At 42.5% G+C, this 16,741-nt stretch overlaps 1 protein-coding gene across 4 annotated transcripts in view; it reads right to left on the bottom strand.

Annotated features, from left to right (window-relative positions):
• The window catches only part of LOC147895110 (E3 UFM1-protein ligase-like protein), a 98,451-nt gene extending 90,017 nt beyond the window's left edge, over positions 1–8,434 (bottom strand). For 2 of the 4 annotated variants that reach the window (XR_015541945.1, XR_015541946.1), the window contains exons 1-8: positions 8,147–8,433; positions 7,869–8,051; positions 5,587–5,898; positions 4,592–4,864; positions 676–723; positions 492–557; positions 286–389; positions 80–173 (exon numbers count right to left, since the gene is read on the bottom strand). Coding sequence is in view for 2 of the 4 variants with exons in the window: in XM_087383290.1 (XP_087239416.1) it covers positions 80–173; positions 286–389; positions 492–557; positions 676–723; positions 4,592–4,864; positions 5,587–5,898; positions 7,869–8,042 (1,071 nt within the window). In the remaining 2 variants the exon portion in view is untranslated. Of the gene's footprint in view, positions 1–79; positions 174–285; positions 390–491; positions 558–675; positions 724–4,591; positions 4,865–5,586; positions 5,899–7,868; positions 8,052–8,146 lie in introns of all 4 variants that reach the window. The other 2 variants (XM_087383290.1, XM_087383291.1) reach the window with 2 other exon arrangements.
• Positions 8,435–16,741: the final 8,307 nt, after the last annotated feature.

Genomic DNA, 16,741 nt, shown 5'->3' with positions numbered 1-16,741 from the left:
TCTGTCACTTGTCCACAACGTGGTACAAAAGTATGGAGTGATTAGTGAGCAGCAACAAGATGACAAAAGTAGAGCTTACTTTTAGAGCTCTCCCTACAAAGGGGCAGAAGGGCACCAACTTCGTAATGTCAGTGCTAGTAAACAATGGAGGAACAATTGACATAATATCAACCCTGTCAAAGATGTGGATTAAAAATGTGTTACAATGTCAAAAGATTGTGCAAATATGTAGTTATTAAAATACACCTGCTTATGAAGAATAAATCAAATAATTGTGATATTTACCATCCACCACTATCAATTGCCTCCTCTGCGGCTGCATCTATTATGTTAATGACAGAAGAATGTATAAAGACAGTATCCAGAGCAATACCATCAGCATATTTTCCCTGCATGTCCATCCAAGCCAGTACAAAGCACAAAATCTTTTCAGATGCCTCAAATAAAATAAGCCCAATGTAATGTGTCCATCTAATTCATCAAACGCAAACCTGCAAGAACTGTTTGGGCTGTGAAATTGCAAGTCTTCGAAGCACATCATAGGTGATGTATGAGTTCTGTAGAATCAAAGCCTGGATGTTAAAATCTCAAATCCACCGGAGCATCGTATCCTGTGATATCCCATACTTTAAGGCCTATGCATTATAATGAATGCCTTCAAAATGGAAGACATACCTGTGAGTAATAAGACTCTACCCCTTCACGTTGTGCCTTTTCAAACACCTGCATTACATGATGTGCTCAATTAGACTCCAATCCTAGAACAATATTAAACACGATGTGTGTGAGACTCATTGGCATTCCGATTTCTACAACAAATTGAGCAATTGACAGCATTAGAAAACTCAGATCAAGAATAACGTGCTATTCAAGTCACAAGTGCATTTCCAAATTGCAAAGCCTTACGTTAATAGTGCCAGGTCTGCCTAAAGAGATGAAAAGGGTAATACATTACCACTCAAAACTTTCCTCCACTGCATATATTTTAGTCCTAAATATTCCAGGGCCCCCATCTTCCACATTTTGCTGGCATTCCAGTGGAATTATGCTGTCTTCTAGGACTCCTGCCTTTCCCTTCTCATTTGACTTTCCTCTTATCTGGCAAGGTCTTTGTTCGTAGAGGACAAATTTCTTAAATACAAATCTGTGGAGCAGGGAAAGTAATGTAGGGATTCACAGCGGGGTTGGGTGGGTTGGGGTTGGGTGGGTTGGGGTTGGGATTGGGGTTGGGGTTGGGGTTGGGGGATGAAAGTGGCAATAGCTTATGTTAGTTATTTTGGTTGTTTATGCTTTTTACCATTTTGCTTGGTTGTAGCCAAAATCAGAGTATTAGTTATCAAATTATTTTATAAGAACCTAACCTTCTCTTACAAAAAAAATACATGTAACTCAGAAAAGTCAAACAAATCATTGGCAGCTTTGCATTGATACTTCCATCTCTTTTAAAAGCTCCCAAACCACTTTCTATAAAGGCCCACTTCCTCCACAACTTACTCAACGAAAACCAAAACAGACATAGGAACCCCAAAATTTCCGGTGAAACTTTCTGGACCATGAGTACAGCCCAAAAAGGCCAGAGTTAACGAGCCATATTGAGAGAATATATATTTCAAGCTTGAGAGAAGTGAGATTATTCCAATCACACAATATGTGATAAAGAGCATCACCCAAGGTGTCAGAAAGTTCCCATATACACTCTCCCCCGCAGAAGTAGCGGCACTAGTTGTTCCGATGTAACTAGTACCAGCTGTTACCCTGCAATCGTCGTTGTCCTTAAATCTTTGTAGCTCACAGGGAGCATACCATGCAAAAAGCCTGCCTATCCAAGCCAAATCCGTTTGTGCTAACAATTGATCTGTTACTAGCTTCATCTTAGTGATGTGATCCTGTACTAACCCCCTCCTCCATTATGACAAGGAGGAGGAGTTCCCTGACTGAAACACACTTGTCTGAGATGAATAGTACAGCCAAAACTGAGATCTCCTTCCGAAGGTTCTCACCTTCAAGCTTCCCACACTTGTGAGTCTTCCTCATAGCTCTGATATCATGTTAAAAGACAGAGATAGAGGTGTTGGAAATATAGAGGTCACCTCCCCATCTGTAAGCCCCCCATATGAGGAAGCATTGGGGGGGTGACCCTAGGGTTTGAGGAAGTGCCACATGGGCAGCATCCTAGCTGCCATGGGGGCATCATTCAGACATCAAGAAAGGAAAGAGGGGGCTGCCACATGGGACAGCATGATGGCTGTCATGTGGGCAGCACATTTAAAGACATACCTAGAACCTTCTAGGAGCATGGATCAGCACACTGGATGAGGCGACTGGCAGAGGAAAGACCAGCAGCAGATCAATGGCTGAATAGAGCTCCAGAGAGAGGCGACAGAGGCTGCAACAGATGGCACCAAGAACGGAGCAAATCGCGGGAACTTCAAGGGCCTGGATCTGAAGAGGCAGATCTGGAGCAGCAAGTAGGCGGGGCAGATAGCGAGGGCTATGGGCAGGTGAGAGGCCTGCAATAGGCCCTGGATCTGAGGCAGTAGGGACCTGGCCATTGGCGCAATGCCACGTGGCAGGTCATGCAAATGGCCCTGAAGGGGCCTAGTTTTGTGCCCCCACAAGGGGCTGGTATACTACAAGGAAGTTGGGTTTTGGGGGGGGGGGGGCGGGGGGGGGGGGGGGGGGGGACCCTGATTCAGTGGGCCATTTGGAGGCATCCTAGACAGGAGCAGCGAGAAGGGAAGTCTTGGACCTATACACAGGAGGTGAAGGTGACCCTGAAGGAGTTGCAGACTCAGCTTGAGTGGCAGCCCACCTAGGCTGAGGTTCCGGACAGCAAGGTGGAGATCCTTTGGACAGAGAGTCTACATACGCTCAGTCGAGCATGTGGGCTCAGAGATCTAGAGGTGCTAGGCATATAGTAGGAGAACCTTTTTGGTATTGTATCTTGTCCAGTTTGTGGACGGATGGAAATATAAAGTGTTGCTTCTATATTTGCTCTGAAGCACAGTCTATTTGCTAGTCTGCACATAGACATGAATGTTGTGAAGTACACACATTTGATGAAGCTTGATTCCATATTGAAACACTTCCGCGTGTAATTCCTGGGCTATCTATAAGTCTTCTGCTGCGGGGTACCCTCTGGTGGGATTTCAGTTTTCTAAAAGAGATGCTTTCTGTTGCAACACTCCTGCGTGGAAGATTGTAAAAAAGTTGCCCAGAAATCACACTTGGCTAACTTAAATCTCATTCCTTTTCCTTATTGTGTACACAAGTGAATATAGATAGATGAAACGAACCATGCACATGAGAGTAGAAACAGTAATATGTATTGCTCCAAAATCGGATAATCAATAATATCAAAGACACCATCACCACACCATTTTTAGATGCATGCAACAATTTACGCTTATTAAGCTTTGTGATCTTTGACATCAGCTAAGAACAGAGTTTTTTGCAGAAATGAGAACTACGGATTAAGCTTTGAAAAAGAAATAGAACTCAGCGGTCCACTAAGGCACTATGCAAACATCCCCTTGGAACCTGCTCCACAAGGTTCTCAATTCATCCATGGGGAGCAGCAAATTAGACACGTCCATGATGTGCTTGATTACCATCTCCGGAAACGTCCCATCACGTATCCTCCTGGATACTCTTTCCAGCACCCATGGCAGCTGGCACCACCCTTCCCCCAAAAGAGCCTAGTGTCTTTGGTATAAAGAAAGAAAAGAAAGCTCAATTAACATTCGCATAAGGCCAATAAATGCTCTTTGGTATAAAGAAAGAAAAGAAAGCTCAATTAACATTCGCAGAAGGCCAAAAAGGTCTACACAATCAATAAGTAGCCATTACATCAAATCCCAAAACACGAGTGCATGAAGCACCTCTATCATTACTAAAAAGGAAGTCTATTTGACATAGAATGGCAAAAACTACACAAAATGAGAGCTCTTTCATTAAGACTCAGACTTTTTGAGTTTAGGCTATAAAAAGACCAATTGCCCTCCTTGGCTTCCCTTACTTTATTTTACACTGATTTGGAATGAACTCCTCTGATATCCAAATCTCCATGCCCCTCAACCTGTGAGTCTGTCCCTTCAATAGCTTTGAGCATGTGAGCACTTTTTATAAACCCCACATATCATTCCATTCGATGTTAAGTCTTTTTCCTCTGAGGTTCTTGACCTTCTCTCATATGTCATACTTTTCATCATACCATCCAGCCTGGCAATTCCCAGTTCTTAGGAAGTAAGCAATATTGGATCTTGCTTTATGCTCCATAATCTCCTTATAAAGATCAACTTTGCCCCCTTTACATGGCAGCCATGATTGCTAATCAAATGCAATCCTCTACGATCCATTCTGCCACCGACATAGAAAGAACAGTGGCAAAACTATAAACTACATATGTGAAACTTCGTTCTTAAAATAATGGAGGATTCTAATCGAAAGTAGACATACCCAATCCCTGTCCATATATGTTTCCATAAGAGTTCGAAATTTATGAAGTACATAACAATCTACACCAAGCAAAAGCAGGGCATAATTCAAAAGCAGGCCAGTATGGCCGAGCTTGACTCAGAGGTATGCTTACAGCAGGAGTCCAAACAGAGCCACCACCTCGAAGTGTGCCAGAAAATGCTCCTTCCTTTAATAACCCATTGAATAGACTTTGAAATAATTTTCCTTCCCCTAGAAGTCCACCTGCACTTTCATCCATTTCCAAGAGTTGCTGCTGCAACGAAGACCATACGGTCGATAGATTTGTAGGAACCATGAGTGCCCTGATAGCCCCACGAATCATAGCCTTTATTCTTGAAACATAAGCTTGCGTGTAAAGCTGCCCTCCCTCCAGCTTCCCATGTATCTGCAGTTTTTAGTGAATGCACAACATGAAAAATCAAATAAAATCAATCAAAACTATACACCACAGGATGCAGTAAATTTCAACTACTCATCTCAAAAACATAACGCAACTAGACATTCATTAAGCAAGAACCCATCTCAGAATTCACCGTCATAAGAACACTTCCAAAACACCAAGCATAGAGCTATCACACAAGTTTCGATTGTAAAATAACAAAAATTGTCCATGATACCGACCAGCATCATCTAACCAGCCCCTCCAATAGTTCTAAGTTCACAACGGTTAGCTTTGCTAAAACGTATAGAATATTTGGCCTATTTCTTTAAAGATCCAGCATGACTTCTATGTCAGCTTGATTCAAACGCAAAAAATAAAATTTCCATTGATAGATATACATCTAGATGAATCCACGGACATGCCCTAACTCATCCACTGTAACACAACGCATAATGCAGTTTCAATCTCATCACAGTCACTCACAAGGTTGAAAACCATTACGCATAGTAGGGACTAGCTACTGTGACATCTCCACCAATATCGTGAGTGCATAACAGTGGGTGTAGACTATAGTATGCAATAATGCTTTCACAACATACATATCCACACTCCCACGCATACTTGAGCATCCATTGATAAATCTGTATTTAACATCAGGCACCAACCAAAAGACTAAGTTTGTCTACAAACAACATAATTGATGGATGTAAAAAAATTTGGCTTACAAGTATTCCCACTCGAGGCTGCAATATGGCTGTCAGTGTTTCCGCACCAACATTCAAACGGGCACCAAGCTCAGCTAGTGCTATTTGGCCTGCTTCTTGCAAACTATCATTGATTTCTTCAGCCACAGAGTCCCAATAGCTTGCTGACAAGATTTCTCCATGAACTAACATGAGGTCATCACGGGTAGCAACAAGTCTTTCAGCTTGCCTTTCACAATGATACAGGTCCACACCAATTGTGTTTGCTAATTCAATCAAAGATATACGACCAAGCCTTTTAATCTCTGCCTCCATCTCAGCTTTCAGGTGGTCCTACATTATTGAGGAAGAAAATAAAAAACTGCAGAATATAAGTCCAAAGGAAAGCAGGGACCTTCACTCACTTTACACAATTTTACATCAAACTCAGAGTCGTTATTTCATTCCCTCTTTAAATAGAAAACCATTCTGAATGAAAGCAGGGACTTTCATGAGTATTGCATGTTTCATTAAAAAACCAAGACACATTACACTATCTGGATATAAGAACCCTCTTTCTTTTCTTGTTTTTGTGCAAAACTCCAAATTTGTATTAACAAAAGATATAAACAATGAAAGAAAAATCCGACTGCCTCTTGCAAAGAGGCAAAGACAAACAAACCCAAACTTGACCTAAAGCCCTAAAAACCTCATTCCTTTTACCAAAAAACTGTAAAGCTCTTTTGGACTCTTCGATAATTACAGGACCAAGCAACGTCCCATGCTAGGGTCTCTGAAAAACCACATCATTCCTGTGCTTCCATAGATGCATAATTACTAAGCCCCTGACCACCTGCCATATATCATATAACGAATCGTTCAAAATCCCCCGGTCACCTAGTAGGGCCATCTTCCACTTAATCTTAATCTGAATATGTGCCTTGCTCAGGCTTCTGACTACTTCCTTCCAGATTTCACGAGTGAAAAAACAGTCCCAGAGCAAATGGGCGTCATCCTGCAAGTGTTGCATAGCGGGTGAACTGAACTCACATTTGGATTCCATTTAGAAATCCTAGCTCACTGGGAGCTTTCCAACCATCACTCTCCATAAAAGAAATTTTACCTTAAAGGAGGGAGTAACCTCCCAAACTCTTCTAAGTCAAAAGGACCACACAGCCAAACTGTCAAGTGGAGCGTGAAATTTCCCCACTGCTTTCTTGCTGTCTCGAGAACTATCACTGAGGTGTCCTCTTTAAAATATTTTAGATTAACTTTCGTAAGCCTTCTCTTAGTATAAAAGTGCTCGATTGATATCCTCAAGGAATGGGATGGGTGAATTTGCATATATCTTAGTGTGTCATTGAAGCCCTCGTTTGAAATTCGCAAGCAATGGTCTGTGTAGAGGTTGAGCTTCACATGAAGCTCGTTAGGTGTTAAATGTGTGTAGCTGCAAGAGATCCTCTCGGATAACTTGGTTGACCTCTTGATAGTTGAGCTGAATGGAGGGGCCTCAAGGCTCTTCTCATTCTATGATAATGCATAATCCACTGCTATCAAGGCATTTAACCCCACTTCATGAATGTTCCTTCCAGCCACAAAGCCGAACTGGTTAGGGTGAATCAGCCTTTCAAATATCAACTTGATCCTATTAGCAATCGATTTCACAATGATCTTATAAATAGTGTTCAGCATGGAGAGAGGTCTCCATTGACTGGGTCTCAGTCTACTACGGCCCTAAGGAATCAGTTTGATCACCCGGTGTTCAGAGCACTAGGCAGTTCACCCTTCAAGCAGCACCAATTAATCAGACGTACCCTCTGCAACTTACAGTACCCCAGTAATACTGAAAGAACTCAGCAGGCGTTCCATCAGGGCCAGGAGTATTTTCCTTGGCCATCTGCATGACTCTGAACCTCAGCTCCTGCTAAGAAAACAGCCTTTGCAGCATCAAAGCTTAGTGATCGTGCACTTTTCGAGGCATATAAGAACCCTCTTTGAAATCAATGGGGGGTGTGTATGTGTGTGTGTGTGTGTGCACGTGCGCATGCTCATGCGCATGTGTGAGCGTGTGTGTGTGTGGAGAGGGGGAGAGGGAGAGAGAGAGAGAGAGAGAGAGTAGTATTGCAATGCCGAGGCTCATAGAGTCCTTTCAATTAAATTGACCATGGTTGACTGCTCGTGCGACATTTTGTAGAATTTGTGCAATACATTAAGTTTATCACATAGAAATTGCGCATGGCAGTCCAGTGAATCATATGAACTATCGGAAAGTTCAAAAATTATACGATTCAATGAAGAAGGCTCAGAGGGAGTAATTATAATGCCTGCGTCAGATATTCCTTGCCAGAGACTGTGTAAAGCAGGTCTGAGTCAAGCAGACCCAGCTCCTGCAGCTTGGCGACAAGTTCCACAACATTGCGCTCTGAAAGCCGCACGCTTGCTTTGGCCTCCTGAGCTGCCTCGAAGAGTTTCTGCAGTTGCAACAACTCCGGGTCCATCGCTGCGCACTGATGCCAATAGTTGTGAATTTTTAAATTAGATGGACGCTGAGAGCAAAAACTGTAAATTGAACTTGGGCGATACTTCTTTATATAGGACTTACCTCTTGTATGTCTCGCAGTACTCGAAACCCACCTTATTTGCAGGTCTAGCAGACTCCCGTCACTGTGCAATCCGATGATTTGGGTGGATTGAAGGCTAGTTTTGCAATCGTATCAAGCTTATTCAGGGATAAAATTGAAATTTGAATCCCACTAGATTCGTAGAAAAATCTGAACTTGACTCTCGCCCACAAACCCAAATTCGGCTTCGCGATCTGTCAAAGGAAGCCGGAAGGTACACATGCTTATGCACTCCGCTATTGAAAGAGACTTGGCAATACAATATTTTATTTTATTTTGCCTGAGAGCCGAGGAGTACGGAAGGGCCATGGGGAAGGCCTTTCCCACGAGGAATCCGGCACTCATGGCTGGTCGATAGGCCGGGAGCCAGATCTGGTCGGATTCCGACTGTGAAGGCCTACACATGACCTTTCCTGGTCGTCAACGAAAGTGGGGAAGGGGCGGTGGTCGCCATGTGGCAGGTATGATTGCCGGTTTTTGGGAGGTGCATTCCACCCTTTTAAGAGAGCTTGATCCAACGGTGGGATTGCATCTTCACCAACCCATGACCTTGACGGGTATAGGCAAGATTCAACAACTTAAGAAGAGAAATTCCTTTTGCTTGGATTTTCTTGTGCATGTCAGAGTGGCATTTCTTTATTGGTCCCTCACAAGTTTTTAAGGGAGGCCCTAATTTTGCTTTACTAATCGGCTGTTTAACTTTGGTTGCATCGTTTGTTTCTTACAAGTTCGACGATTCTCTCTACAAGATTGTTCTTCAATTGATGGCCTCTTGTTCTCTTGTGGAATAGAGAAAATTTGCCCTTTGATAGAGGAGATATTCCGTCAGTTCTTTGTGAGTTGGAGTGCAGTTCGATTTCCTTACAAGGGCATGCAACAGCTTTGCATGTTCATGCTTGTATTTGGCAGCTCGTTAGCTATGGTTGAAAACAACCAGTACCCTGAAGCTATGGAAACAGAGAGCAACACGTTTGGGAAAGGTGGGTTTTAACTTCGTATTCTTCATACTTCATCTTCGTCTTATATTTTATGTGCTTGCGAAACCATGCAGTGTGATTACTGATTGAATTTGGTCTTTTCCAGAACTTGCGAAGCGCTATGGAAAGCAAATTAACGAGGAAGGGCAAGATGAAAATGATCATGTCTCAAGTATGAGCATGCCAAAAACTTGGGTTGTTGGTTTGCCCAAAGTATTTATTTTCCTCGTGTCGATTGTGATGCACACAGAGATTTCCTCATTTTGATTGTCTGTTGTTCAATTCTTTACACGCAAATTCGGCAAGCTCAGGACAATAGAAGCTCCAAACTATGAACGTCTGTTGCTTCTCCTTGCACTCCAGGTTTGACTACTACCATTGGAAAACCCCCAAACGATGGGCTTTCCGTGAGGCAACCTTCAATCGAGAAATCTACAAAGCGGTCCTTACGCAAAGCATTCTAGGCAACTGCAAAAGCTGCTTATGCTAAAGGTGAAGGTCCACTGGAAATTCCGTTGAATGTATCTCGCTTTTGTGGAATTACCATATTGACCGCATGTTGCTTCCTTTGTTTTGCGCAAGTATTTTCTACAAAAATAGTCGACTTTCCACCTATCGCTGCACATACAGTGTGTGCAATAGGTCGATCTCTTTGAGTGTGCATGATTCTTATTTTTGTTGAAGGTGCAGGTTTTGTTTGCCATTTTTTCCTTTGTCCGTTCATTTGTGCAAAGTTTTGTTTTCCCCTACACTGTTGGGAAGCTTGTGTGAAGAAAAAGTGTTATTTTACTACTACCGTGGGACCTGACTAACATACTTCTCTAGTTTTTTTAATATTATCTTCGATGTTCTTACATTCGAAGTGCTGCTTGTTGTTCAACGCCTATAGAACGTTGCAGAACCATTACTAATCCCTCATTCTTACGAAGTAATGGTAGAGATGAGGCAAGAACTACAAGCTTCATTCGTGCGTACAATCTGTCCTAGTTTCAACCAACTAGCTCTAACACCTCCGTCTCCTTGTTTTTATAACTTTTCGTCACTAGGAAACCGTGTTTGATGGCGGGCCTGAGTCACCGCATTTTGTTGCCTTCGACAATCTCAGTAAATCTCATTCATCTATTTCATTTGTCTAACGTTTTGTGGTCTCGATGATACCATTGTTGGTTAGGTATAGACTTCTATGTGTTTGCAACTCACGGTTAATGTTTTAACGTGGCTAGTCTTATGGTCCACAAACTTTGATCTTTCCTTTACTATAGTGAAATTATTTTTTCATTTTGTGCAACTTCGTTTCTCTCATATGAAAACAGCCAAATCAAATTTTGTAAAAAAGATTACTACCCTATTTGAGCAACGACCTTAGCAAACCGCTTTTATATGTGTTCAAGTTTATTTGATATGCGTGTTGTCATTGTGGAATTGTGCTTTACTATGCAAAGCTTTGTTACTTTATGCTTAATGTCTCTTTGCCCATTTTTCTTTGGTACAACATGAGAGAAGTATACAAATGCAAGGCAATGCATTTTGCATAGTGATTGGTGTTAATTGATGTTTATTTATTATGCTACGAATGACATGCTTACAACATAAGTAAAGTTTATTAGCACATGGAGTTTTCTTTCACTCAAATAAATTCTTAATATTGTTGTTATTGACCTTTCTATGCACTATAATTACATTTTATTATAGCAATTGCATTGCTATCTTCTTTACGGAAAAAAAGCCTTCATGTAATGTAAGATCACTAAAAAAGATTGTCAATACTTTACGTGGAAAGATCATAACATAGCAAACACATTGTATTTCTTTAATAGTAAATGCCTTGGGGAAAAAACAAAGATGAAAGAACGTATTGCAACTTTATAATTCCTTGCAGCAAGCAAAGTGTCTTCAACACCAGTGAAGATCCCTGAGGATGAGGTAAAGTCATCAAGGGCTTGAGAAGGGCATACTATTAGCAAATGATGATGGAAACAAGCAAGCCGTAGTTCCCACAATTACCCATGGCCTGCATGACCAACTCACTCCCTATATTATACATATGGCAATTCACCGATTGTATTAATCATAGGTCTGCCTTTGAGGGGAAACTCTTGCAACAACAACAATACTACTGAAGGGTGAATCATTCCAAGGTACTATCACACTATTGAATGACCATAAGCTTGCAAAGTATGTGCATTACGTGACAAAGAATTGCAAGTCTTTAAAACAAATCAATATGGCAATGGGCACTATCTCATTTTTAGTAATCAGAGTTGACATGGATGGGGGAGCAGTAGATCAACTCATCATCGCAAATGACCCAATAAATGAAGATCATGCTATGGTGAGAAATTCCCCTTGGACACTTCTTTAAATGCAATCTTTCCTCATCTTAAAAGTACATGTTAATTTATTCAACTTTACAGCTCACATTTGTGAATGAGTGGAAGGCCTCTTTGCGTGCCTAGTCAAAGAATACAATGAAGAAGGCATTGTAATGTACACATTGAAGAATGTGTCGTACATGTCCGTAAGAAACACATTATGCATGTTTGACTTCACAAATTTGGCAAACATTCCAGAGGGACCAAAGAGAGAAGAGCTAGCATAAGTGTTTGTCACTCAAGTGGGGAATCTTAGATACGGTTGAATGTAATTTTTAAACTTATGCCGCTCAAGAAATTGCTTTTTCAAAATGGTTTTGAATGGTCTTATTCATTTCACTTTGCAAGTGAGCGGATTGCTTGAGCTCACAAATCTGAATTCGTAGCTTATGGAATACTCCTGCGAGGTTTGTGTCGACACGCGTGTCAGCCGAGATCATCGTCAATCTTATTGCTACAGCTGCAATTGTGTGTAGCCCATTACCCAAACTCCAAGCTTGACAAGGAAGATAGTTTTACGTGGAGGTGACAAGGTTACTATCCAGTTGTGTGGCTCCCATGTAGATAGCATTCCATCATTGGAGGTGCCTTTCTTGGACCATCACAGTGAGAGCGTACTTCATGTTCGTTCAATGCTTCATTGCATCAAGGGTAGTGGCACTCTGACTATGAATAGTTTAGGCCATGTCATAGGATTTGAGGAAAATTTTTGATAGTTGTTAGCATAATGGTTAACAATACGCCACCACTGGTTAAGTGATGTGATTTGAGGGACAATGGCAAGTCCATAGAGCCAAGATTGTGTCTTGGAGCTAGATGGGCCCAAGAGGATGGTAAAAGAGTGAGAAGGGAGAGTGGTATAAAGAGATTAGGGTTGGCCCTCCCTTCAAAAGGTGACTTGTATAAAAGGCCAAATGGTTGACTTTGGTCTTCATTGTTGTTTGTACAAGTTTGAATACAAGCTCCCTCTTCTCTTCCAAGAGAGTGTTTTGGGTGTTCTCTTGTTTCCATTGTAGTGTCCTTGTGGTTGTCACTCTATCCCCCTTCACTCCCTTCTCCTTCTTCCCTTCTCCTCCTCCCTTCTCCCTCCTTCTTCCTCTTCCCTCCCCTCTTCCCCTTCCCTCTTTCTCGTGTGAAACCACATTGCAACAATTCGGAGGCCGCTTGAGTGACACTTGAGGATGGCTCGTGCTATGCATTGCTCCCACAAGGAGTAGCCGGGAGTGGAACCTTCGTCGGCATATCTTCAACCACCCCATGACACATGAGTCACCGCCGCTGAGACCACACCACATTTTTGGCGTCCATTTTCTAAACAGTACTTACAATCTTTATCAATGCCAAAATTTCGGCCCCATGCCATTTGTGGATTCTAGTTACCTCTCTACTTCCAGTTATTTCTCTAATTATAGTTATTACTTTGTTGAGTCTATGCCACATTTTGTACCACCACTGGATCGATTGCCACATGATTGGCTCCTTATTGCTAGCATTCGAGGCACTTGCTATGTTGAATTCATTTGAGCTTTAGGATTATACCAATGCACATTGATTGGATGGTTTTTGGTGTAGATTGTGCATGCTATCTAGGACACTAACTTGGTCGCTTCGCCAAACTTTTCAATTTCTCTTTCAACAACTTTTCCATTTTGCTAGTTTTCTTCTTTATTTTTTTCTTCTCCTTCCGGGATTTTTTGACTCTTTCTTGGTCAATGTTAATAGGTTAATAGCCTTTGAGCATGTTAACGGATCTGCCCCATCCAAACCCTACAGGTTTTGAGCCACAAATGGCTCATGATCAAGGTAGTCGTCGCCGAGATCATCCAAATTGGCAAGGATAACACAAGAGCCATTTGGATCCCATATAAAGATAACACAAGAGCCATTTGCAGACAGAGAGGAGGTCAAGAGACATAGCAAATGCCTTGGCACCAGATGGGCCTAAGTGGTTGTAACAAAAGAGGGATGAAAGAGAGTGGTATAAGGAAAAGGGTACAAGTTTGGAATACAAGCTCCCTCTTCTCTTTCAAAAGTGTCTTTGGGTGTTCTCTTGTTTCCTTTGTAGTGCCTTTGTGTTTGCCACTCCATCATCCTTCACTCTCCTCTTCCCTCCTCCTCCTTCCTTCCTTCTCCCCTCTCTTGTCCCCTCTTTCCTTTCCCTTTTTCTCTCGTGGAAACACATTGCAATAATCCAGGAGCTGCTTGTGTGACACTTGTAGATGGTTGGTGCTTTGCATTGGTCTCATAAGGAGTAGCTTGGAGTGGAGGCTTCGATGGCATTCCTTCAAGATCCCCATGACATGTGCGTCATCATTGAGACTACACATATTTGGAGCCGTTGTTGGGGAGTTCAAGGTATCCTTTTGCATTGGACTTGCTTTCTCTCATCATTTACCCATTGCTCATTGTTTCAAGCTTAGCTTGGAGCTTTGATAGTAGAGTTGTAGAAGAGGAATGAGTAAAGAAGGGTGAGTTGTGATGGAAAAAGATGAAACTATAATTTTCTGTTGGAAAGCATTTTTTATCATTTGAAGCTTGCTTTTTATGTTTTTTAGTGCTTTGAACTGATAGGAAGATAGTTTAGACGATTGCTGATAGCAAACACCAACAAAAACACCCAAAAGTGATGCTTTGAGTGAATTTTGAAGTTGATTTGGAAGAAGAAACAGTCACCTTTTGCAAAACACCCCTTTTGTCATTCAAATGTTGTTCTTTTTTGTTGTTTTTTGCATTGGGTAGGTAGATTAGGTAGTTTGGCATCCCCTCATAACTTGAACAGAAACTCCAAAATTGTCGAGAATCATCAAAAACCAGTTGGCAACACTGTGCATTCCTATCCCCATGGCCATCACCTTAGCTCTATCCCTTCGATCAAACCTACGTTGACCCATCGCCTTAGGCTTAACCCCACGACCTGACACTTGTCCACCGACTAACCCATCACCTTATTTAATACATGTCAGAATCTGCTATCCCGCCAGTTTTATAGGCATTGACCCATCGCCTCAACTCTATCCCTCTTGTCAAACCTGTGTTGACCCATCGCTCTAGGCTTAACCCCACGACCTAACACTTGTCTGCCAACTAACTCGTTGCCGTTAGAATCTGCTATCCCATGGGTCTGACAAGCGTTGTCCTGTTGCCTTAGCTCTATCCCTCTGATATGTTGCCATACCGTTAACCCTACGATCATTGCCATACATTTATCCCTACAGGGTAAGCTAACCCTACAACCATCGCCATACTCACATCCCGCTAACTCGAACATACTACCACCTCTTGCTTTAATCCTAACCCTTCAACTGTGGGAATACCATCCTTACTCCCAACCTCCCAACACATGTCAACAGTCTATGCCTACGTCCGTCGCCATACTTCCATCCCTACGCCTGTTGCCACACTTCTATCCCTACACCCATTGCCATACTTCTATCCCTATGCCCGTTGCCATACTCCTATCACCACACCCGTCGTTATAAGGATTCCTAAACCCATCGCTATAAGTCTATCACTATGACCATTGCCTTATAGCTAACCCTCCAACCATGAGGATAGCTCTGGGGACAGACCCACGGTCAAAAAATAGAATTAAATTTCAGGCATAGTGTACCTTTGCGGAGATCTTATACATGCACTTGAGGTCTGGAAGAATTTTGTCGAAGGAACTGGAGCCCAGAACCAGAGCCTGAGGATAGTGTTTTGAACTGTGCTCAGCCTTTTTTGCCCTAGCTTGGGATTGGCTAAAATCGGGAGCTCCATTCCTAGCTCTCATTCAGTGCTAGGGCCTCGATGTGAGGATCCTTCTAGCTCCGATAAGACGGAGAGCTTGAACAAGGAAATGCAAGACCTTGAGGGCTTCCAAAGCCCCCTACTCTAGCCTAGTTCCACCTCATTCTCCTGCTCCTTTCGTAGCCTCCAGCTTAAGAGGGACAATATCCAACACGTTTGGATGGCTAGGCTGAACGATTTTAGCAGATATGGAGAACCCTTTCACTCGTATGTCCTTAGAAAGGGGAGGCCAGCAACATTCAGCTCTTGAGCCACAGGTAATGTTCTAATAACCTAAGCTAGCATAAGGACCTAATAACCTAAGCTAAACCTAAAGTGTAAGGACGTCCGATGACCTACCCCTATGGAGCTTTGGGCCATTGCCATCGTTATCCTCTCCATCATGATCGAGGTCGCCATCACCACCATTGCTATCAGCACACCTTCCAAGGTCTCTTGCTTCACAATCTATGCCATCTTGGAGGTCTGCATCACAGAGGGCTGTTGCTTCACGATCCACGCCATCTCGGAGGTTGAGGTCTACATCATAGAGGGATGCTGCATCACAGAGATCCACACCATCTCAGAGGTTTGGAGAATGGGTTGCACCATTTGGGAGGTCTGTAGCACAGAGGGTTGCGCAATCACGATGCTCCATGCAGTTTGTGCCATCGCCAAGCTCTCCATCGCGGTCTGTGCCATCACCAAGCTCTCCTTTGTGGTCCACGCCCATCGTGAAGCTCTCCTTCATGATCTACAAGGTTGCCATAATGGAGGTCTCCTTGACTGTTTGCAAGTTCTCCTTCACCGTTTGCAAGTTATCCTTTGCAGTTTGCACCAAAGGCATCGCGGAGGTTGCCATCACAATCTGCATGGTCTCCTCCAATGCCTTCAACACCTTCCATTCCCTCAAGGATGTCGTTGATGCCTCCTAAAAGTACGCCTTTGTCTTCTCCTTCATGATCGTCTTCATGGTAGGCTTTCGTTCCAATCTTCACAGTCAAGTGCTCTGAGGTCCCCTCAAGGTCATTCTGCTCTAGTGCTTCACCATAGCTTTGCAAATTGAGGAAGACCTCTCTCTGTCTTGAACCTCTCATTCCCTCATGCTTCCTCGCTCTTTTTCTCTCTGTCTTGAACCTCTCATTCCCTCATGCTCTCTCTCTCTTTCTCTCTCTCTCTCTCTCTTTCTCTCTCTCTTACTATACTAAATATAGTAACATGAAAATTACAAGCTAAATTTGAATTCTAAAGAATTTAAGCTTCTCCCCTTAGATATTTTATACCAAGATCAATTTTATGATTGATATTGGTGGAGGTTAGAAACAAAAGTCACATGATTAGTTTTTGCTATTTCACAAAATTCAAATTGGAAAAACTATTTGAAAATTTGAAATTTTGGATTTAAATTACAACATGGGTTTTTAATTTTCTCCAAAGCAAATAAAGAGCAAAAGTCTTG

This window comes from Dipteris shenzhenensis, chromosome 13 (assembly GCF_047967505.1).
Source record: "Dipteris shenzhenensis isolate YYH24624 ecotype China chromosome 13, Dip_SZ_1.0, whole genome shotgun sequence".
NCBI classification, from domain to species: domain Eukaryota; kingdom Viridiplantae; phylum Streptophyta; class Polypodiopsida; order Gleicheniales; family Dipteridaceae; genus Dipteris; species Dipteris shenzhenensis.
This window is presented reverse-complemented; position numbering and strand designations above follow the sequence as displayed.